A 24,088-nucleotide genomic window follows, 5' to 3' on the forward strand; every position below is an offset into this window, starting at 1 on the left:
TTAAACAGATAAAAATAATGTCTGCAAATATATATATAATAGATTATGCCGGTATTGGTTAAAAAGTCATTTGAATTGACTGAATATAAATTGATGTGAACTTGATTCTCGAGGGGAAACTATGGAAACTGCCCGTTTTGATTCTGTTTAGTCCGTCACGTGCTCCACTTGTTGTTCGCCACTTTCACGACGTCATTTCCAGGAAACTTGAATGGGAACGGGGCTTTAAGTTTCTATTTTGTTGACCACGCCCTTCGCCACTCATCTGACAATCACATCCACCAATCGTGCGAGGGCTGCTGGGAAGCTTTCGACCAATTAGCATTCAGTGTGGAGCGGAAGAAGAAACTGCGCGGCTCGGTCGGCCATTTTGGCCCCTCGGACTGAACCAGCAGCCGTTCTGTCGGAGCCACAATGGCGTCCGCGTTCTGAGTCAAGAACCGAAAAAGGCGGGATCGTGACTGTCCAATGGGAGAGAGAGCTGCGAGAAAATGCGAAGGGAAATAACAGAGACGCTTGGCTGCTGTGGTACAGTGTCTTGTTTCAGCAACGTTAAACTAAAGAGCGGCGGCGACATTTCTCACATGCTGGGATCAAACTATGCACCTGTGCTAGTTTAGCTTCCAGTCACACAGCGAGGGTGAGTAAATCAGCTCTGAATGTTGATTAATTTAAAGCAATCGATAAGGAAATCGAAGATTGATATTAGGCTGGGAATCAGCGAAAACAACAACAACAACAACATAATCATACATGTCGGTTTTTTTTGTAAATTGTTGTTCCTAAAGCTGTGACCTGTGACCCGGCGGTTGTAGGATCATGGCGCAGTGGGAGAGTCTGCTGAAGCTGCCTGCCAGCTACAGACTGCAGCTGGATGATCTGTACGACAGGGACTTCCTACCTATGGATGTCAGACACCACCTGTCAGCTTGGATAGAGAAGCAGGACTGGTGAGTCCTCTCAGTCACTCCACACCGCCTTAAGATCAGTCCAGGAAGAAACTGTTAACCTCTCAAAAATTCAAAGATAAAAAACACATAAATTAATCTAGTAATACTCCAAACCTTCCCCATTATCCATCATGTTGGGATTTACTCAAATGTGCCTTGTAATCGTAGTTTTATTTCTCATCTACAGTGATCCCTTGTTTTTCGCGGGGGTTACGTTCCAAATAGAACCCGTGATAAGCAAAACCCGTGAAGTAGAAACCTTTATTTTTTTACAATTATTATACAATGAAATTCACTATTATACATTGAAAAGAAAGAACAAACCATTTAACAGGCTAAATCAATTGTTTTTTTAACAAATAAAAGTACTTTAGAAACGTTTTTTCAACAAATAACTTCTGTGGTGTGCTGTCAAATAATAATTTCAATCATCGATAAGAACAGAAGGCTTTAAATTGCGGAGATAAGCCCCGCCCACCGCGACCCGAGTGGATTAAACGGAGGAAAATTTAAAATGATTATGAAAAAAATAAAAAAGTACAGTGGGACAGATAGTGACACCGGTCTTCTTTTTCACTGCTCTTCATACTGAGCCGCTGCATCCTCTGCAGCGTTTTTTCCTTCTGAAGCCCGCGGTGCAGCTGCAGGTGTGTTTGTTCGGGAGAGGAACATAGTGATAGGCAGTTGTTGTCGCTCTTTTTTCTTCTTTGCTAAAGACCCTCTTACACCGACATGCCACCATCGATTATGTTGGAGAACTGTAATGAACGGCTCATCAAAGGGTCCCATTCTTGAGCTACTCGCTGAGTGACTTTTTAGCCAATCAGAATGCAGAACACAATGCACAATCCAAATCCGTGAAGTAGCGAAACCGTGAAAAGTAAACCGTGATATAGCAAGGGATCACTGTATTGTACTTTTTTTGTTCCATCTCTTTGCATTCTTCTGATGTATGGCTATTGGTTTTGTTTGAGAAAAATAAACTATGATCTGTTTGTTTCCTGTTTGTTTGTGTGCTTCCCAGGCAAAGAGCGACCCAGGACCACGCCTTGGCGAGTGTGCTGTTGCAGGTGCTCCTGGAGAATCTGGATATCCAACACAGCCGCTTTGTCCAGGAGGAGTTGTTCTTACAGCAGCACAACATCAGGCGTTACAAGCACAAGTTTCAGGTGCGTAAAGCAGACCGATTAGCTGCGTTGACATGTCTTTGATCGGATCAAAGACCGGATCAGAATTGAACTGTGTACATGGGCCCAGAGAAACTTCATCCGATTATAACAAACGTTTACCAATGCCACAATTTCGACTGGAATAAATCATTCTGACATCTAAAATACCGGAAACGGCCATAGAAGAACAAATAGTGAGTTTTGTGGTAAACGAACAAAGCTGCGACATAACATGTGCTTTCATTATTGCTGTGATTATTATTGATCGCTCCTCTGCTCGGAGACGCGGTCCTCCTGAGTCCGGACGCAGAGCAGCCGGACGGACTGCGGTCCGTAGCCTCCCCCGAAGCGCACACCGTCTACGCATGGCGTAAAAGCCAGAGCAGTAGGGACCCACACTTTGAATAATTGTTTAGATGCACCACGGTCGGATCAACAATCGACGTAACCCACCTATCTCGATCAGAAGGAAATTTTGATCCGAACGAGTCTGATCGGGTCAGAGTATTCCGAATGCCGTGTTTACATGACGCATTTACATTCTGGTCAGGCGTTTATTCAGATTACTTTTGTCCATGTAACCGCAGCTAATGATATACTTTCTGAATAGTGGTTTGCATTTATCTAAAAAAAATTGAATCTTTTTTCTGTTTGCATAGCAAGATCAATATCTGACTGTCTTTGCATATTTGTTTAATAATCCAGCCCCTCTTGTTGTGATTCACCGATATAAACGTGAAATCCCCCTGTACCTTGTGTCTGACAGATGCACCAAGATGATCCCTGTAAATTGGCGAGCACCATCCACTGGTATCTGGAAAAGGAAAAGGAAATTCTTAAGGATGTGACTTTGGATGAACAGGTTTGGGGAACGTGTTAATCAGCTGTAATGTCTTGCACAACACCTACACAAAAAAACAATACTCTACTGTATGTGATTTAACATATGTATGGAAAGCTAAACCCGTTCTGCAAAAAAACACATGTAATGTTCAGCTTTCACCTGCTGCTGCTGTCAGTGACTGTAGCTGAGAACTGGACTGAGTGCGGCTGAGTGTCACCCATAGAAAATGAATTGAAGTCAATTCATTCACCACTTTTTCCTGATGCGGACTTCGCCACATTGGAACCAGAAGTAGTCAATGAACAGAGATTGGTCAGAATCAATGAGTCATCGTTTCTATGGCAACCACTCTGGCCAAGCGGGAGTGATCTTGTCAGAAGTCCACACCTCTACTACTTAAAAGCTCAGGAGAATGTGTCAATCAAACGTTTTGCATGCTGGAGGTGGGGGCCAGCAGGCCCCACATGCTTTTATTAAGGCATCTGATTGGCCAGTTTATAACACGAATAACTTGCAATAAAGATAAAAATCTTTTTTTTTTTTTTTTAAAAGAGGACTTTCAAGAACATACTGAAAAAGGTATCAGAGCAAGGATGGTTTTTCTGCTAATAGATTAACTGAAAAACAGCTGTTTATTGCTCAAATTCTCATAAACAGTCAATGTTTGCTGCATAACAGTAGATTCAATGCACAATTATATTATATTAGTTCACTAATTATATTAATTCACTTGATCCAAAAAGTCATGATTTGTTATGTTTATTTTCTGATAGTGTTATTTTTTCTTAATCATAAACATGATTTTTCTAATGAAATGAATCTGAATATATTCTAGATAACTGATCTGTATGTGGTATGTTATTAAACAAAATAGTTATAACTACTCTACATAAGTATGAAGTAGTTCATCATTGTCATGTGATTTATTGATACTTAAACATACGTAATGACCTGAAAGTGTTGGTAAGGCATTGATGACAGATGAAAAGTTATGATAATGATCAATCGTGTAATAAAATGGTTACGGTAGAACAGCGGTGGGATTATAGAAGTTCTCTTCCTTCCACTCCGTTACAAGCAATCTTTGATTTAATGTCTAATAATCCTAAGTTTGATACGTCTTTGAATGAATGCTTATTATATTGTTTGTGCTTTATTCTGTGATTGCTTAAAATAAACAATTTCAAATCAAATCAAATCAAATCAAAAACAATGCAATATACTTTATAACGTTATTTATTTCACATGATTTCTCTTGCTCAAAAATCCTATATTTTCTCATTTTCTATTAGAATAAATGTTACTAATATCAACAATAAATTAAATGAACATTCAAGGTTTATCTTCATGCATTGCCTGTGTGGTTTAATTGCCACCTTTTCACCCTCCTACACTCTTTTCAACAGAGTTTTATCTGGGAGAAGAATTGGTCCTGTTCACACTGAACGTCTGTCTTGTTCTAGGTCCAGCGCTTGACAGTTACTCAGGAAAGCATGGAGATAAGCTGCCAGCAAGACCTTGAGTGTAAAATGTCAAGTCTGAAGAATGAAGTACAGGTGCACACTTTGCTGTTTCCCCATTCTTTGGCAGTTCAAACCTTTTTTGGTTACACTCTGTTTCCCTGTCTTGGGCTGTAGTGCATGGAACATGCAGTCATATGCCTGGAAGAGCAGCAAGATGAGTTTGATTTTAAATACCAAACCCACATGCTGGAAGGTGAGCGCTTTAAAGATTTCTGAGGGTTTTTCATGTCTGCTGACAGTGCTCTGAGTCACATCTGCATGCCGTCTTTATGTTTTGCTCTGTCTTCCATGGAAACTCACTGTGGAAACTGTGAAGCAGCCACAGCAGACGAGGCCCTGAAAAAGGAGCAGTTTAAAACTCTTCAGATGCTTGTCAATAAACTCAACGAGTGTAGAAAGGTATTCAGCTTCCCATCTCAGATCATAACTGAGTCACTGTATTGAAGGTTTTTCACAGCCCTTTTTCCTCTTTCCACTGCCATTTCCTAGAGCATACTGATGGATATGAATAAGCTTCTGGATCGAGTTGAGGGTCTGATTCACCGTTTGGTGGATAAGGAGCTCATTGACTGGAAGAGGAGGCAGCAGAAATCCTGTATTGGCGCTTCAGACAACGTTTGCTTGGATCAGATGGAGAAATGGTCTGCTTAGCAGCTCCACATGAACCTGTTTGCCGGTGAATGAAATCATTTGATCTGATATATCTTTTTGTTTTTTTTAGGTTCACCGGTGTGGCCGTGTGCCTTTTCCAGATGCTGGAGTTCTTGAAAAAGCTGGATGAGCTTGTAGGGAAAATGACGTATGAAAATGACCCAGTGAAAGCCCAGAAACCTGCACTGCAGACCAGAACAAACTCCCTCCTACAAACATTACTCAAAAGGTCTGAGCTTTTAATACAAAGTTACCTAAATTCTATTGGTTTTGCAGCAGTTATTTTTGACAGGTACTCACCATTTTCTTTTTTGCAATCTAAAGTTCATTTGTTGTGGAGACTCAGCCTTCCATGCCTCAAGGAAAAGGCCCTTTGGTTCTGCGCACAAATGTCCAGTTCTCTGCCAAGACAAGGTCAGACTTGTTTGTTTATCTCAATTAATAGATAATCAATAAACCATATACTTTGTTTGTTCATTTTTATGGCACATAATGCTTCCCTTTGACTGATAAGAGTCAGCAGAAATAGTCTTCTTTACATTTATGGCCCATGATGTGTTGGCTGTAAAGTTGGACCAAAAGGTGAAAGGCTGCCTGAAGGCGGAGGAGAACTTCAACCTTCTTCTGCTTTTCTTTCATAACACAGATTCAGACTGAGCACCTGGCTTCACGTTTGTGGTCATACTTGCTGTAAAACAGCTGTCGCTGTGTCGCCTTATACAATTACCGCTATGAATCCCACTGAGACGACTACTGTTGTAATGTTGGGCCATACAAATAAAACAAAACTGAATTGAACTAAACTGTGCACCGGCGTCATCAGACCAACTATCTTATCAATGGATGACCGCTATGACACAGGCCTCTATTGTGAAATGATGTATGTCGCAGGGTTTGCATGTCAGCGTCACCACACAGCAGGTGCTTTAGAGAGGGGGATTAATAATTCCAACAGACTGTAAACACATATGGAGTCCCAAACTGTTCATAATTAAATTAATATGACCTTGTGCAATCACACAATCAACCGATTAAATCGCTCATAAAGATATAAAAACATCATAAAATGTGAAAAACCAGCACAAAGATTTTAAATTAGCCATTATATTATTAAATATATTTCATTTTGCTTTAAAACCCTCTTCATTATTTTAAAACAGCATTTTAAAATATTAATTTAATTATGTGGAATATTATTATAATTCTATGGCTTTTTTCAGAAACTCGTATTTCAAAATCACTATTTTCCAAAGTATTTTCCAACTTCTCTGCTTCTTTGTTGGGTTCATGTCCCTCAGGGAAAAATGCAAACTTACAGACATGCTGCGTTTATGTGGTGCTGGAACGATCGGAGAGATGACCGTTCAGCTTGGAAAACATACATGAACATCAGCAGAACAAGAAATCTTCCAACACAACACAAATTCAGGAAAATGGATTTGTCGTGCACCATCTGTGGATACACCAGAGAAAAAGGAACAATTATTTAGGATTTTCAGGACAATTTATTCTTGTTTGGCGGGCCAGACATAATGTTTAACATGTAGCCGTAGTTTTCCCACCCCTGGTTTACAGTCTTTGTCTTATTGTTAAGTTCAAATGAACGTGAGTAAAGACTCTTAAAGTTAGTCTTGAGTGTAGATAAACTATAGGAGCACAATCTTGTTCCTTGATTCAATGTAACTATGCTTTACTAAAATGTCAAAGGCCAAAGCAGAACTCTGAAGTAAAGTTCTATTAGTATTTAATAAAAGAAGGTTATTGTTTATTGTTTATGGTGTTTTTCATGACTTTGGCCTCAGTTTTTTAGTTTCAGTTTTCTTTTTTTGTGTCAGAATTCTGGTCAAGTTTCCTGAGCTGAACCACTCCATGACAGTGGCCGTATCCATGGACAGGTGAGATTTTTCCTTCTTCTCTCGATCTGTTTGTTCCTCCCTTTAACGTTTTTACTTATTTGAAACAATTCTAAGCAATGTTAATTCTCCTTGTGGTTTTCTACCTTACCTTTAGGGAGGTTCCTCAGATTAAAGGGTGAGTTTCCTCCATCTTAAATATTATCAGTGTTTCCACGGGAGCTGCACTGAGTCACTCTTTGTCCCTTTTTTTCTTTTTTTGTAGATACCGACGTTTTAACGTCCTGGGAACCAGAACTAAAGCACTGAACATGGCTGAGAGCCATAGTGGTGGAATGGTGGCAGACTTTAGACATCTGGTCAGTAATCATGAACTGAAATGATGAAAAAGAAATAATAACTCCTTAAAAATAGAAATAAATAATAATACATTTGAATAGAATTTTAAAACAAATGAAACAAAGAATGAATCTTTTCACCCACTGAACATTCAGATGTGTTTTGGTAACTCGGCTTGTTGTTGTTCGTAGTCCTTGAGGGAGCAGAAATCTGCAAGTGGAGGCAAAGGAGTTAGTGATGTGAGTTCCAGATGATGTGATGTTCTCTTTGTGTTCTATGTCCTGTCACACAGCCACTACCTACATGTTGGGCATATTGCACGTAAGAAAATTGGTCATACGTGGAAAGTGAGAAACGTTGTGGTCTTTACGTGACATTGTCACAGATGCATCACTAAGGATCCACGTGAAAACCACAGAAGAAGTATGAATAAACCACGTAAAGATCACGCAAATCAACGTAGAACATGGACTGTGCGTGATTATTGCGCTGTTTATATTCAATTCATTCGTGATCTGTGCGTCAATTACGTCATTTGAACCTGATATGTGCGCTGTAAAAGTTAAACATCGGTGGTTCATGCAATGTCTGTTAGACATGCATGGAATGCTCGTGGAAAGCCACAAATTTGCGTATGCATGTTGCAAAAATCACACACAATTGTGTAAGATTTATGTAATAATTGCGTATAAACTACGTAAAATAACGCGCACAGTGCCTTATTCTCAATCGACAAAACATTTTGAACAGCTCAAGACCGAATTCACGTGAAGAACCGTCGGCTGAAACCCATCAACGAACGACGAAGGCGTATGAATTACAGATGTCACGCATGTATCACGAAAGGACCGACATTTCATGCGTGGAAAATGCACTTACTGTAATGTACCGTACGTAGTGGCTGTGTGACATGAACTTAGAGAAGAAGTTATGAGTTTGTCCATTTGTTCTGCTGAATGTGAATTTCATGCAGATTTCACTGAGTGTTACGGAGGAGCTGCACCTGATTTACTTCGACACACTGTTTGAACTGAAAGGCTTTTCAGTCCAGTTACAGGTGACCTCAATTTTTCCCATTTGAATTTAACATTTGCTTTATTGTCTGGTGTAAATATCACATGTATGTGTGTATATATATATATATATTAATATGTTTACTGTTTCAATGATGAGACTGTGACCGTTGTGTCTGTTGTGACCAAACATCGTGTATGCAGACCTGCTCCCTGCCTGTGGTGATAATCTCCAACTCCAGCCAACAGCAGAGCGCCTGGGCATCCATCCTCTGGTGCAACATGCTTAGCCAGGACCACAAGGTACATGACAGTCTTCCCAGCCATTCACACATCAGCCTTAGACATTATTGCCCTTACGGGTGGATACGGGCTGTCTGAGGACCGAAAATGGGCAAACCTGTACAGAGCATGGAAACACACGAAACGCCAAAGTCTGCGACTGCTCGACGAGCCCGTGGAGAGAAAACTATCACACACGTTTTCTTCTACATGCTGCGAGTGACAGGACCTAGTAAACACTTAACCTCTTAAGACCAGGGGCCTCATTTCTAAACGTTGCGTACGCACAAAAGAAGGCGTACGCCACTCTCTACGCAATAGTTGAGATTTATAAAAAGCAAACTTGACGGGAAAATGTGCGGTCCTTCACGCAAGCTCTGACCCAGGCGTTCGCACAAAAACGGGTGAAATGAGAAACGGCGACGCCGTCGGCAGATGGAAGAAACACGTGAAAGTGAAAATGACAATACTGCCTCTCATAAATAACATGAAGACTTCACAAAGCAAGTCTTACAATTAACAGCCTACACGAACACCCGTTTGATCGATCAGCAGTGAAACAAACAAAAAAGATCAAACGAAAATCACAACAGAAATTCAAATGAACACTTATTTGGAAAAAGAAAAGTGAAATATGTTCTGCAATATTGGCATGTTGTGCAATTCATCCTCATAAATAATATAGTTAACACAACGAAATAATGTACAAAACTGATATTCCCGTCAATGTGTCCGTCTGGCGGAGCAGATAGAGGTGCGGACGGACAGACGCACTAATTGTCCACTGGGGAAAGTTGTTTTCATATTAAAACATTTCTTCATAAGCTATGGAATTATGGTATTCATGCATATGCCTTTAGTTTGTTTTTATTTTAGATAAAACAATGTATGGCGTATGTCTCAACCATTCAGAAAGCAACAAGAAATTACATTTGCGCTGATCAATTTCCAACTTCCACGTCGATTATTACCGAAATCTGTAGCTTGTCAGATGCAATTAAATGGATGATAATAAAATGCCCCATCACAATGCGTAATGACGCACAATGGCTGATCTTGTGCTCTTAGAAGATGTGGCAAATGGAAGAATTCGGAGTGAACGCATCTTTAGACAGTAAGAAGACGTGCTGGCAAACGAGGACGAGTGGCTTATGAGCCGGTTCCGACTTCCTCGAGCCGTCCTGTTGGACCTCTGAGGGCTTTTGGGCCCGGCGTTACAGAGGAGCACTCGGAGGAACCATGCGTCACCCGGTGCATCTGGCGCTCCGGTCCCCCCCCCAGCCCCTCGGACCGGCCTCCGAGGGCCACGGTCCGAGGTTGTGAAGCTACAGCATTTACGGCGTCTACCACGTGCCTTTTTGGCATTGGTAATGCCCACACTGTGCCCTCCAAACAACACTTTTCTCCTCTTTTCCACCTCGCCAACGATAACTTCTACTTCACATTGAGTGAAGTTACGTTTTTTTGATTTCCTCTCCGTGTTTGGCATGGTTTCGCAATCAATGAATATTCATTTGTGGGCGTTTAACGGACTATTTATGGGAAACTATGGGCGTGTCATGAAGCCGCAAAAGCTGCGCTGCATTTAGAATCGGTTGTGATTTATTAAGGGAAAGATGCGTAGGATGTGCGTGCGCACGGTTTTATAAATCTGAATATTTCTGTGCGTACGCACGTCCTATGTTTCATCCGTACGCCACTTCTGACGCAAATCCTACGCAAAGTTTTATAAATGAGGCCCCAGAGCTCTTATTTGATATGCACTTTTCATTTCGTAGTCACAGGGTCCCAGGTAATCAGTGCAGGGATTTGCAGTGAGGTTGAGGGCTGGTGAGGCACTGATTCCTCAGTTTTACAATTGCAAGATCTGAATATTTCAGAATTCATCTAACAGCAAGTAAACGCACATAAGATGCACACAAGCAGGGCTCCAGACTAACTTTTTTCACTAGGAGCACAGTGACCCCTAACTGAAAATTTTAGGGGCACCACCAGAAAGTTTAGGGGCGCATGCCGTAAATCAACATGCTAACCAAATCTACCAATTTCCACTGTATTACTAATACGCGGCGGGGGGGCTGCTCTCCTGGTTGGTATTACTAATAAATACTTTAATAATAGATGCAGAAATTACAATGTGCTGTTTCATATTCAGTGTCACATTTTATTCTGCACTTTTGAAGATGCAACAAGAAGGTAAACTGACAGCAGCATCGCTGTCATAATAGTACAAATAAGTAAAGAAAACGGATGGAAATGTATCTTTGTGACACCAAATAGGTGCAGCCAAGATGCACAATAAGCGTGTTTGAGATCACCCAGATGGACGCAACGCTGCGCAGATCACCTGGTGTGTGAAATATATTTTTGTTTTTGCTCCAACATCACCTGTCAATCAAAACAAAAATATCGCGAGAAAGGGGTGGGAGCAAGGGGCAAACCTACCCGGACACAGCTGAAAACTGAACTGACTGAAAGCTGCCCTGCAGACTACAAAACAATGCATTATGGGACATGTGTCCTGATTGTTTTTGTAGTGGAGTGATTAATTAAAATAATTTAAAATACCAATTCATTAAAAAAGGCTACATACATCACAAAACATTAAAATAATCGTAAAATATATAATAGCACAGATCACTCTAGGGGGGAGAAGAATATTAAAACTAAATTGAATGTTAAGGACAACTCCAATTTCCTGTTCTCCTTCAGTCTTGCTGCAGATTCACCCTCATCTCACAACCCCCCCTTCTGGTCTCCCCAACGATCCAGGCGAGGTGCCGGTTCATCTCAAGCACGTCTATCGTTGCATTTTCCCCACGTATTTTCAGTGTGTCTAAAACTAATGTTGTTTTTGCTCGAGCGTGTTTAAAGTTCAAGCCCCGTTAGCTGTCACGCATGTAGGTGTGGGACATTTATTCTCCTCAGCTGACCCGACTCCCGCGGGAGCGATGAGCTGCCGTAACGGCCGTGCATAACCGTTTGATGCGCCGCCGTAACTGTAATCAAAACCTAAACCTTCCTCCGGGTCTGTGCGGCCCAGAGAAAAGTTCAGCACGGACTGCATGTATTTAGAAAATTACGAGCGAATAAATACGTTCTAAAGGAAAGTAAGGAACTCCTTAATGTGGTCCGGGGAGGGGGCTGTCAGGTTTCCCTTTTTTTTTTTTTTTTTTTTTAACTTGTCCTGTCCAACAGCTGGGCAGACAGACGAGAGCTGAGGGCCTCTTGTGTTGGACATATTTTGCTTTAACAACAGGGGTTATTAATCTTCTGACAAACCAAAGGTATGTCTGAATAAACCCCTTTTGTAATTGAGGCCAAACTTTATTAATTTCAATCATGTCTGAAAATCTTTGGTGTTGGACCGGACGGAAAAGGAAAGAGGGGAAGAAGAGAGAGGGACGCTAGAGAGAGGGGGGGGTAGGGGTGATAATAGGAGGGGAAGGGGGATAAGACCATGAAGCAGCATACAGCAACAAGTTTACTGGTTGTTAATCATTATGGTAAGGTTCAAATGCAGTACAAAAAGGGCGGGGCCCGTCCACACACACACTCAAATGTTATAAACACACCTGCTAGCTGCAAAAATGTCCACCTGTCGACATGTACACAAAACAGATAGTGTTCACACACGCATACTTATGCCTTAAAACCAACTAGTGTGAAATATTTCAGTCATTCAGTCATGCAAGCTATTAGTGCAAAGGTGAGCTAACACCAGTGCTCAGGTGAGGTTTTATGTTCTTCTAAAATGGATGGTGGAACGTGAAAAGAAGGAGGGAGAGTGCCCAGCCATCCCCACCCCAAGACCCCCACCGCAGCAGCAGCGGCAGCCGGAATCCCCCCAACGCCACACGGGAACCGGCAGGGAACAACCGCCGCCCGGGCGACCAAGCCCGCCACCCAGGCCAGGGCCAGCAGGGCCGCCGCAAGGCCCCCAGAGCCAGAGGCCAGGGAAGCACGGAGGGAAAGAGAGCGCCGCCCCAGCCCAACCAGGAGAGCAGCCCCCCCGCCGCGCCGGGAGAACCCAACGCAGAGCCCCACCGGAGAAGGACGCCCACAGCCCCAAACGAGCACCCCACCACCACCCAGGAGTTCCGGGCATCCCCCCGCCCCAACCCCAGGTACGAGCCAGGACCCCCCAAGGGAGACCCGCTCCGCACTCCAGGCAGCCATCCGCCCGGCCAACGGTTGGTCCAGGGAGGAGCGAGGCAGGGGGCCCGCCGCCCCCGCCCAGGAGGGGGGAACCCCGGGGAAAAAAAGAGGGCCCACAAGGGGTGTTATAAATATGCCCCGACCAGGCTCGGCCACAGTTGGAAATTTGGCGGGGCCCAGCACTCAGGAGCAAGGACCAGAACCCACCCCCCAGGGACCAGACAGCCCCGGCTCAGATGTAATGTGAACTCCCCCACCGCGCGGAGAGAGCACCGCCGGGCCCAGGAAGCCGGCACCCCGGGGACACGGCCGCCGTTGCAAAGGGGGGCCCGTACCCCCCACCAGGGAAGAGGCAGGGGACAGATGGACCCAGGTCCCACTTTCCTTGCAAAATGTGTGTGCGTGTATGTGTGTTTGAGATGGTGTGTGTGTGCATGTGTGTGTGTTTATGTTGGGATGTATATATTGAGGGGGGAGGGGTGTGTGTACTAAGGGGGGTGCAGTTAAAATTGGCGGGTAGGGGATTAAGGGGACATCTCCTGATTACTCACAGTGACGTCCCCTCACCCTCCCCACCAAGGGGCCCTAAATGTCTAAGGTGCGGTTAAAATTGGCGGGTAGGGTGCTAGGAGGACATCCGCTGCTTGCTGGCAGTGATGTCCAAGCACCCCCCCTACCAAGGGCCCTACATGTCTAAGGTGCAAATAAAACCGAAAGAGGGGGGGCCCACTCCATACGGCAACCATAGGAGGGGGGCCACTGCCTAGTAAACCCCCCCCAAGGCTCATCGCAGGCTAAGCCCCCCACCCCCTCACCCTATTATGAGGTTATATGAGGAAGGGGGTAAGTTGGGGACAGCTGATAGACTGTCCCCCGGTGGTCAAACAGCTGTCCCCCGCCCCCCCCCCCAGCAAGGGGGCCAGGCCCACCCAGCCCAGGGGCCCCACCCCCGGAGGCGCCGACACCCCAGGCCCAGCACCACCCCCCCCACACAGAGAGAGAGGAGCCAGAAAGCGCCGGCCCCCCCCGGAGCAAGCCCAGGCCCCCACCCCCAAACGCCGGCCCTAGAAGAGCTCTGGTCAGGCCTCGACGGGACCGAGGCAGCCAACCGGCCGGGGAAACCGCCGATGGCCTCAGCGGAGACCCCGACCCGTCAACCCCCCCTGCCCCGTACCAATAGTGGACCCCCCCCCCTCCCCCAGAATGCCCCCCCACAGGTCAGGGCCGACAAGACCCCCCACCCCACCCCCCCCAGACCCCGCAGCCGAAGCGGAGGACACCCAGAGCGACCGGGGGCCCCAAGAGGGTTGTCCCGTCCCGCCCCAGAGCCAGGGAAGGGCCGATCCCAGCCCCAGGCGTAGATGGGAAGCCCATCCAGCGCCGCTGGCCCCCCCCCCCCCCCGAGCAGCGCCCCCCGCCAACCCCCCCCCAGCACAGGCAAAGGGACCACCCCCCCAAGCCAGGCCAGACCACCACCCCACCCCCCCACCACGCACCCCCACACCCAAGCCCAAAGGACCACGCAGCGCCCCAGCCCGCCCCACCCAGGCGCCGGACCCGATCCCCCGACCAACGGAGCCCCCAACAACCCCCGCCAGGCACCGGAGGCCTGGACCCCCACCCCGGCCCACGGCAGAAGGGCAAGGAGCAGCGACGACCAGGCCCCCCCCACCCCCTAAGTCACGGAGTTAGCTATGGGAGACCAGAGAGACCGAATTCTTTCGAAGTTACTTGAACTTTGGGCTGACATTTTTTCCAAGCTGATATGATCAAGCAGCAGATTTCTGTGTTGACTTATATTTATATTTTTTTTAGCTTTTCCAATTTATTAAAATAGTTTTTTTTAGCAATGCAAAGAGTTATGAAAATGATAGAGCCTAATCCTCCTTCTACATCGATGGCACTCATGTCACCAAGCACACAAAGTGACGGTGAAGCTGTGATTGAAACCTTAAGCCAGACTGATAGATCGGCACATACCTGCCGCCAGAGAGCCTGGACAGGCGTGCAGAACCATAGTGCATGCATGTAATTGTCGGGTAGATTACTGTCACAGTGCTGACAAATGTCTGAGTTACTGAGACCCATCTTGAACATCCTCTGTCCAGTGTAGTAAATTCTGTGAAGAGTTTTGAAATGGATTAGCTGCAGATTTGGACTTTTTGTCATTTTAAAGGTGTTTAGACAAAGTTCTGACCAAAAACTTTCATCTGTGCTGATGCTCAAATCCGCATCCCATTTTGTTGTCGGAAGTGAAATATTGTTATCTAAATTGCATAAAAGTTTGTATATTTTGGAGAGAGTTTTATTCATTGAGAAATTGATCAGAGTGGTAACTACATCTGGTAGCTTTAAATCGTTGTCTCTGTATTTAAACTTTTTAGTAATAATTGATTTAAGTTGCTGATATTCCAAGAAGTTATATATTCCATGTTTGTCTTGAAGTTCCTGGGGAGTTATGAATCTTCTATCAATAATTATGTGCTCTAGTTGTTTTATGCCCCCTGCTTGCCAAGCTGGGAAGTGGATAATTTTTTTGTTTATGAGGATGTCTGGGTTGTTCCAGATGGGTGTCATTTTGCACGGTTGAATTGATGATTTTGATATTTTGAGAAATTCCCACCAGGCTGTTAAAGTGGCATTTATATTAATACTTTTGAAACAATCCTGTTTTTTAACTATTTGACTAATAAATGGAAGATTTGACAGGTTGATCTTTCCACATAACGCCTGTTCCAAGTCTAACCATGAGTTAGTTTCTGGATTATTTTTTAACCATTTTAAGATATATTGTAATCTATTTGCAAGAAAGTAATTTTGGAAGTTAGGTAATTCTAATCCTCCACAGCTTTTTGCAGATTTTAAAGTTTTTAGACTAATTCTTGCAGGTTTATTGTTCCATAGAAAGCTTGATATGGATGAGTCTAATGTTTTGAACCATTTTAATGGCGGTTGTGTGGGAATCATTGAGAAGAGATAATTAACTTTGGGTAAGATTTTCATTTTTACCGTGGCTACCTTGCCCATAAGGGACAAAGGCAGGTTGGTCCAGTGTGTTACATCGTCCTGTATGTTTTTCAGTAATGGGGTGTAGTTTAGCTGCACCAGTTCTGAAATTTTGGGGGAAAAATAAATACCTAGATATTTTATATTGCCTGATTTGACTGGTATTGTGAGTCCTTGCTCCGCATTACTGTTCAGTGGTAATAAAACAGATTTATTCCAATTAATGGAATAGTCTGATATAGAAGAGAATTCATTAATGATTGTTGCCGTTTCATTTACAGAATGTATATTACTTAAAAACAGTAATATGTCATCTGCATAGAGACTAATTTTATGATGGCTGTGTTTGGTTTTAATTCCTTTAATACTCTCATTCTGTCTTATTGCTGCAGCTAGAGGCTCGATAAATATTGCAAAAAGAGAGGGGGAGAGTGGGCAACCCTGTCTAGTTCCTCTTCCAAGAAAAAACCTGTTGGAAGTCTGTTTATTAGTTCTAACTGATGCATTGGGGTTGTGATATAATATTTTGATCCAATTGATGAATGATTCTCCAAACCCAAACTTATGGAGGGCAGCAATGAGGAACTTCCAGTTTACTCTATCAAAGGCTTTTTCAGCATCCAGTGATAGTATAGTCATTTCCTGGTTTTTGATGGTGGCAAAGTCTATTATGTTAACGAGTCTGCGGACATTATCATCCGAGCGTCTGCCTTTGATGAATCCAGTTTGATCAGGTTTCCTGCTTTCAAGCCCTGTCATTGTCCCGCCCCCAAGAGTCATATACCCCACTGTGATTGGTTGGTCAGCTTCGCGCACGACAATGAAAAAGTGTCATTCATACAAACTGGCGGGCTGCAGTAACATTAAACCTTCATATTAAGGCGGGGACCGCAAAATATAATCTTGGGGGCCGCAGATAGCCTGCGGGCCGCGAGTTTGAGACCCCTGCTGTACACTCTGGCACTGGTACACTAGCGCGCAGTGAGCCGGTTAGTGCTGCTGACGGTGTTAAGTGTGGACTCCTTGTGTGCTGTCTGACTGTTAGAAATCAGTGTGTGTGGACATCCCACAAGCATTGTGTAGACATGCACCATGTACACAGTAAGAAGTCAGAACTTCTGACACACTAATGGACGGTGGACTCTCTACAGACACACTTAGCACACGCACAAAAACGGTACATTCTATTTTAATGACGGGCCTCACGAGCCTCAAGTGAACTGAAAGACACACCTGCACTGCTCCTGTCTATGACCCTTCAGGGGGCCAGACAACCCAAAAACCCACTGCACCTGTACACCTGGCTTAAAGGATTTTGTACCCATTCCTGCTTTTTCTTTTTTCTTCCTGTAGGATGTGATGTTCTTTGCCAACACTCCTGCTGCCCCGTGGCCACAGTTTGCAGAAATGTTGAGCTGGCAGTTTCTTTCGGCCACCAAGCGCGGTCTGGACGGCGCTCAGCTGGAAATGATCGCACACAGGCTTTTTGGTAACGGTTTCAGTCGTGCTTTTGGGCAATTTTTCTTTACAGCACGATTGTTTTTAATAATTTAGGTAGTTTTTCATTAACATAGTCATATCCTGAAATGCCACAACAATATACTTCAGTGAGTGATGTTGTTATTTGATTAATTTTGTAGATGCTTAGCACTGACATCTGCCACATAGAGGTAAACTTGACACTAAACTGCACACCTGTGACTACTTCACCAGGATAGATTCTGTTGCATTTCTTGAATTCATGATAATTCCCAGTGGCAGCATGCTGGATCAATAAGTGTATTATATTTTCTAGGATTGTAATGATACATGTAGTTGAACCGAACCGTTTCAGTACGGTATTTCGGTTCGGTTCACTTCTGTACCATTTAGGGACGGTACGCCCCCCCCGCATGTGCATTGTAACGACTCAGCTGCTTTGTCACTCATAGCGGGGAAATGAGAGCCGAGCTGCCAGTTAACTAGCTGCTAAGACTGTCCTTGCCCCGTATTCCACACGCCCTCAAACTGTCTCAGAGAGAGAGTAGACAGAGAATTAGATTGTTCCATCTCCTTTCCAACAATATTATGAACACACACGAACAGCGTAACAACATGAACCTCACTTCTCTTCATAGCTCTCTCAGTGATGGTGAAGGACAGACAGAAGTTTCACACTTCCCATGAGTCGTAGTGTCTATGGGCGGGCCTAACCCCCAGGTCGCCACTGTATTAACTTTGCACAGAGGCGGAAGTAATGTTAGCCTTGAGTTTCTTCCCAGACGCTATTGGGTGACCGACAGTAAGCATGTCAACATATGGCTAATGCAGACGTGAGGCCAGAGATGAGGACCCCCCCCCCATCTCCTTACGCTCTCCTGTGTGGGAACACTTCGGCTTTGTTGTCAGCATCCGTGAAGGGAAAAGACAAGTGGATAAGTCGAATGCTGTGTGTTGACATAGTTACACAAAGATAGTGTATGCCACAGTAACACATCTAATCTGTTAACTAACTTAAAACGGCATCACCGACTGGAATAATGGCGTCTACAAGAAAAAAAACGTGCAAGTTCAAATGTTTTTTTTCAGGCCAGCGTTAATTATCCAAAGTTTTTCTTATTTTATAAAAGAGAACACCTACATAGGTCAACTTTATTTATTGTTATGTAAAACCAATATATTAATTTTGTTAGTAATTTTTTTTGCTTTCGTTTTTTGTACAGAAAAGATACCGAAAAAAGATAAATAGAGAAAAACTTTATTAATCTCCAAAGGGATAAATTCATTTTGAATTTTAATTCATTTGATCCCTAATTCATTTAATTTATCTTTTGTTTTTGTTCTTTTAAGGAAAACAAGAAAACTATGACACCTGCAATGTAACTTGGTCAAAATTTAGTAAGGTAAGAGTGGAACTCTAACAAATGTCTTCTTACTTACTGCAACAAGAACAACACTGCTTTAATATAAATGAAAATTGTTTATTTTTTTAAGATTCATCTTAGTTTGAGTTGGTGCAGGGGTCGGCAGCCTTTACCACTCAAAGAGCCATTTGGATCAGTTTCCCACAGAAATTCAAACACAGGGAGCCACAACAGCCTTTGGAAAACCCGGTGTTTCCAGTGAACGGCAGCATTTCACTTGTTTTTAAAGTTCCTGAAGTGATGTTCATTTTTATTTGTATCCTCTGTCATTTCATGGGTTCAGATGAGAACCTTTTCCAGAGAGTCATCAGATCTAACAAATTTGTGGTCATTAACCAGCAGTTAATCTGCTTCTCCCATAGATATTTGTCAACAAACAGACTCTTGTTTTTGGGCAAAAGCTGTGTGTTTATTCTGGGATGTCTCGCCACATTTGAGATTTTGTTGTTTGCCAATTCTTCATTGTATATCAATCATACTCTTAAACTTGTTGAAGGCAAACAAATCTACCCAGGCGCCATTAAATAGACCGTTTTCTTCAGGAATTTCCATTTTCTCTAAATTCTCCATCCTTATCCTACCTGGGTTGGAAATTTGTTTGGATCACACGCCGGCGGGAGTCGTGGCGGTGATGCGGGATGATAGTTTGGATTTTTTTTAATCCTAATATTTAACCGCTCCAGAGACGAGCAGCTCGCCTGATTCTGAGCCGCTCCTGGTTCAGACCCGCTCATGGTTCACTCCTGGTTCCGACCCGCTCCTGGTTCAGATCCGCTCCTGGTTCAGACCCGCTCCTGGTTCCGACCTGCTCACAAAAATACAAAAGCTGGTCGACGGACGACCCGGAGAGGTTCTGCAGGATGAGGCTTTTATACACTTCTCATTCAACATGTCCTGATTTTTTAGAAGAACTTTCCATCCCATAATAGACTCTGGTCGGCGTTCACACCTTCAGACACGGCCCCTCCACGCGTTCACGCTGCTCCCTTACCCCTGCCCGCTCGCTCATTCCGACCGTGTTAAAATCTTAGAACATGATAGTTCTTTTGCTAAAGATGCGGCTCCGGAGCTGCAGGGTGCCGACCCCTGAGCGAGTGTAATAATGTATTACTGGTAATAATGTATGTGTTCTTTAAATATTATTGAATGTCTAATGGAAGCATCCATAATTCATGCTGTTGCAACCTTTGCTTTGTTATAATCTTTGCAAGCTTTGTTGAACTTCTTTCATCATTGTGCATTCTTTTATTTACCGCTACTTAAGAATTATGTTTGATTTCTTTGATTTCTTTTTTTTCTTTAACAGGAGAACACACCTGAATCATTCTGGGTGTGGTTTGATGGGATCTTGGTGATGGTGAAAATGTACCTGGAAGATCTGTGGAGGGAAGGGTGAGTCCATTTAATCATGTGCCTAAATCTCACACAAAGCAAGAATCTGTGTAGACAAATAACCATTAAGTCTCTGCATTTTTCAATGTTTCCCATTCCTGTTGCTTTGAACAAATGGACTTCTAAATAAGGTCGAATTGGATGTAAAGTAATAAACCTAGCATTTACATAAGGGTGTGTGATTACATAAGTTCACTTCCTCCCACTTCTTTTAAAACACTTAATCAAACTTTTTTTGACAAATTTAATATTTAATAGAGTCATTGTGTCATGTTGGAGAGTCAGGACAAAACATGTTCCACATAGACAAGTCTTATTTATATTAGAAATAGGTAGATTAAAGTCCTTAGCTGTGTTAACATGGACAAAAGTAATGGGAAGGAAAGCCTGATCGGAAGAAAAATGCGTCATTTTAACACGCCGTTAGGAATAGTCTGACCCGTTCAGGCTCGTTCGGATGAAAATTTCTTTCGATAGATTGGTGAGTTATGCCGTTTGTTGATAATAAAAGTAAAAATGACGAGTGAACAGTGAACAGGTGCCTCATAATAACCATAAGAACAAGAAAAGCACGTTTAGAAGATCATCTCGTATATTACAGAGCTGCCACATGCATGCAAGTGGTTTGTTTACAGTGGAACTCATTTCCTCTTCCGGTAATTAAGAGAGTTCTGCGCATTTCCAAATGATTTATTCAGACCGAAAGTGTGGCCCGTGTAGACGTTTGTTATAATCGGAAAAAGTTGATAAGCCCGAAGCTTTTAGCTAAAAATGAAAGAAAATGGTGTAACAAAAGTGTCTTGAGTCTCTGGGATCTGAAAAATAAACAGTTTTTATGTAAAACCAGACTCATCATGGGTTTTGTGAACAAGAGCAAAGAGAAGTCTCTTCTGAAGAAGAAGCAGAGGGGCACGTTCCTGTTGCGCTTCAGTGAAAGTGTCATTGGAGGAATCACCTTCTCCTGGGTGGAAATCGGCTCTACTGGTAAAATGTCCTTTTGTCATGACATGAAGTGACTGATTTCTGTTGGAACCTGTCCTTTTAATGCACATAACCTTCTTCATTTTAGGGAATCCTAAAATAAAGACAGTCCAGCCTTTCACCAAAGTTGACCTCTCCCAGATTCCCTTTCATGAAATCATAAGGAATTTCCAGATCTTAGAGGCTGAAAACGTTCCAGAAAATCCTCTGCTGTACCTGTATCCCAACATTCCAAAAGACGATGCTTTTGGGAAGTTCTACACAGAAAAGACTGGAGGTGACTAAAACCTGTGCTAAATGATTGGCCCTTTTTGAAATGGAATTGTAAAAGCACAAAACCTTTTCCTTCTTTTTTTGCAGAGAAACTCAATACATGTTTTTCTTTTTTTCTGTTTCCTTTAGATGACAGTCCCTACATAAAGTACATCAAAACCAAGTTGATGTTTGTTTCAAAGGAGTAAGTTTGTGTGTGTATTGTGTGTCTGTGTGAACAAAAAGAGATCCCTTACATTTGAAAACAACAAAAAGAACATCAGGAAAAAGTAGTTTAGCCCCACCCTTTTAATGTTGAGGGCAACCGGTTGTAATGGCTGTTTGTCATTGGTCGTGTAGGAACGCCCTGGAGGCTAGGTCCTCTGACATGGAACAAGGCGCAGGCCCGGAGCCACAGACCGGCCTGTATGGAGAGGGGGCTGGTGAGTCTTGGCTCTCCTTGCTGTCCAATCCAGCTGAAACCGTGTCAAACAAACTCAATGATCCTGTTCTGATAGCAAAAGGCTCTGGATTTGTGGGGTTTAAACTCGGTGCTGCATAGCTTCGGTTGCCTGTTTGGTTGAAACTGCTGAATTGGGAGGATGGCTGACGCTGGCTGCCTGCATGTTGCTGCATGCACTCAGTGCACCGCTGCTCAGTCCTGGTCCCCAAGATCTTCCACCCTGCCCGTTTTCAAGTCCTCCCTCATGGAGTCACATTGGTCAATAGGAAGTGGAAAACTCCTGAGTCAGCTGATCGACCCAGAGAGAAAGGGAGGACTGGAAGATGGTCAGGGTGGTGGATCTCCAGAACCAGGATTGGGCTGCCCTGATTTAAAGCCTTTGGGTACTAACAAATATTTTCTTCTTTTTTAATTTTCTATTCTTCCTTTAAAATCCAAATGAATATATATGAATGAAAACAAAACTAAAATTCTATTGGATAAGTAGTCATTCCAATGAAAGACGATTATACTGTAGTTTCAACATCACTGAAGGTTGAAGCTTTATTCAGAATCATTAAATCCAGATGTTGATCCGTAAATTAACTGCACATATGTTCATTTCTGAGATCAAATCAAGTTTTTGGTGGAATGTGTGAATGGATGTCTTTGTAGCTTGTACATCCGTACACCAGCGCTGGGTTATTTCTCTGTTTAGTGCTTTGTGGCACATCCTATTTCTGTCATTCTCACGTCTCTCATGAGTCATAAATAAATGTGTCAACCATGGTCACTGACATAACTTCCTGTTTTCCTCCTCTCTGTTCTCAGATCAAGTTGATTATCCAGAGCCTCTAGAGTCCACGCTGGAAACGTATTCACCTGACCCCATGCTGAGCAGCTCTGCCGAACCCCAGACTGATGAGTTACTGCAGTACCTCAACAACCCCAACAACTTCAGCGCCGACTTCCTGCCATCCGACTCGGCGCTGCCTGATTTAAACCTCTCCTCATTTATCAGTATGCCCATCCAAGCCTGTGGAGGCATTTACCTTTGAAATGTTTATACACAGCGCTGTGTTTCACTCCAATATTTCTACAGGTAATCATGGTAAAAACTATGTCATGTTGGTTGACAATCAAACATAAGCATTATCATTTGTTCGTAATTCTCTTGTAGTAACTCAGAGTTCATAGATTCCTGGTCTGGTGGTGATTGAATGAGCTGGACTCTTCCACTCTAATATAGCATTTTGGTGTCTTCTAACAAATGAATGATTCTCAGAAAATAACTGGAGAGGAAACGATGTATAAAGCACCTAAATACCCCAACATCTGATTTTAAGTTATTGTAGTTTTGTGATGTTTCTAGCTATCTTTGTTGGCAAATTTTTTAATCACATTGTTTGCTCTTCCATTAACCCTCTTGCTGAAATAAAAATAAAAGTCTTATTTTTCTCTAAGTTTAGTGTCACACAAGGTTTTACATTTGTAACTAGCCATGAGGTGTGACACGACCGCAGGCTGTCACGAGGTCGTAGACCGCTGTTCATGCTCGCCACTCTTCTCAGAGAACTGACATCCTTCACAGAGCAAAGAACATCTACTCTTCACACCACCTTCAGACTCTGTCAAGAACCTTTAAGACACTCCTAAGCGAATGTCCTGTCGAGGCCTCTTGCTGGCAAAAAAGTTCAATTTCTCTGAATGTGGCAGGATTGGTGAGCTGCAGAAGCATCATAAGAGTTACAGAACCAAAAAGTCAAGAGGCTGACCCGAAAATGTTTTCACTGGCACTGAGCCGGAGGATCCAAAGGGTTGTCCCCCTAGACTAGGACCTTGAGCCGTCACTGATCCTGACTGTTGCCCAGTAATGATCAAATGGCATCTGCAAGAGAAGGACTTTTAGAAACCACAAAGCATCTTCAAAGGCTTCATCAACTCCACAAATTGCCTGGTTCACCAAACATGGGGCGCTTAAAAGTAGAAGAAAGTTCTCTGATAAGAAAAAATGTCACCTTGATGGTTGTGATGGCTTCCTACATACTGCCATGGCAAAGAGATCCCACCTGGAAAAGGAGCTATCATGGTCTGGGCTGTGTTTTGCTTTGATGAAACAATGGAGCCTTAGGTTGTGTGAGGGCGTCAAACTACAGCAGTTAAAATGGAGATGTTGCAGGACGGAAGGCCTTCGTCTGTGTGATGGTGACCGGGTTTTTCAACAGGACAGTGCTGCAGGTCAACGCCGGCCTGACAGAGGACTTATTTCAGGAGAAGAACCTCCCTGTTGGACCATCCTGCATGTTCTCCTGATTTAAATCTTATTGAGA

At 43.4% G+C, this 24,088-nt stretch overlaps 1 protein-coding gene across 5 annotated transcripts; it reads left to right on the forward strand.

Annotated features, from left to right (window-relative positions):
• Positions 1 to 256: 256 nt before the first annotated feature.
• On the forward strand, positions 257 to 23,221 carry stat2 (signal transducer and activator of transcription 2). 5 transcript variants are annotated; one of them, XM_023954737.2, is made up of 24 exons: positions 257 to 640; positions 816 to 950; positions 1,975 to 2,119; positions 2,886 to 2,981; positions 4,427 to 4,519; positions 4,601 to 4,679; positions 4,803 to 4,885; positions 4,976 to 5,127; positions 5,208 to 5,366; positions 5,462 to 5,551; positions 6,973 to 7,032; positions 7,148 to 7,168; positions 7,256 to 7,349; positions 7,521 to 7,568; positions 8,303 to 8,386; positions 8,547 to 8,645; positions 17,142 to 17,277; positions 18,618 to 18,670; positions 19,998 to 20,083; positions 20,931 to 21,067; positions 21,153 to 21,341; positions 21,467 to 21,521; positions 21,677 to 21,759; positions 22,590 to 23,221. In XM_023954737.2, the coding sequence occupies exons 2-24, from the start codon at positions 820 to 822 to the stop codon at positions 22,814 to 22,816; spliced, it is 2,400 nt and encodes a 799-aa protein (XP_023810505.1). In that variant the 5' UTR covers positions 257 to 640; positions 816 to 819; the 3' UTR covers positions 22,817 to 23,221. The 5 variants fall into 5 exon arrangements, with proteins under 5 accessions (XP_023810505.1, XP_078803011.1, XP_023810507.1 ...); XM_023954739.2 differs by having other exon boundaries at positions 260 to 640; positions 4,806 to 4,885; XM_023954738.2 differs by having other exon boundaries at positions 498 to 640; positions 789 to 950.
• The last annotated feature ends 867 nt before the right edge of the window (positions 23,222 to 24,088 follow it).

This window comes from Oryzias latipes, chromosome 5, assembly GCF_053564925.1.
Source record: "Oryzias latipes strain Hd-rR chromosome 5, Olatipes_Hd-rR_3.1".
Taxonomy (NCBI): Eukaryota; Metazoa; Chordata; class Actinopteri; order Beloniformes; family Adrianichthyidae; genus Oryzias; species Oryzias latipes.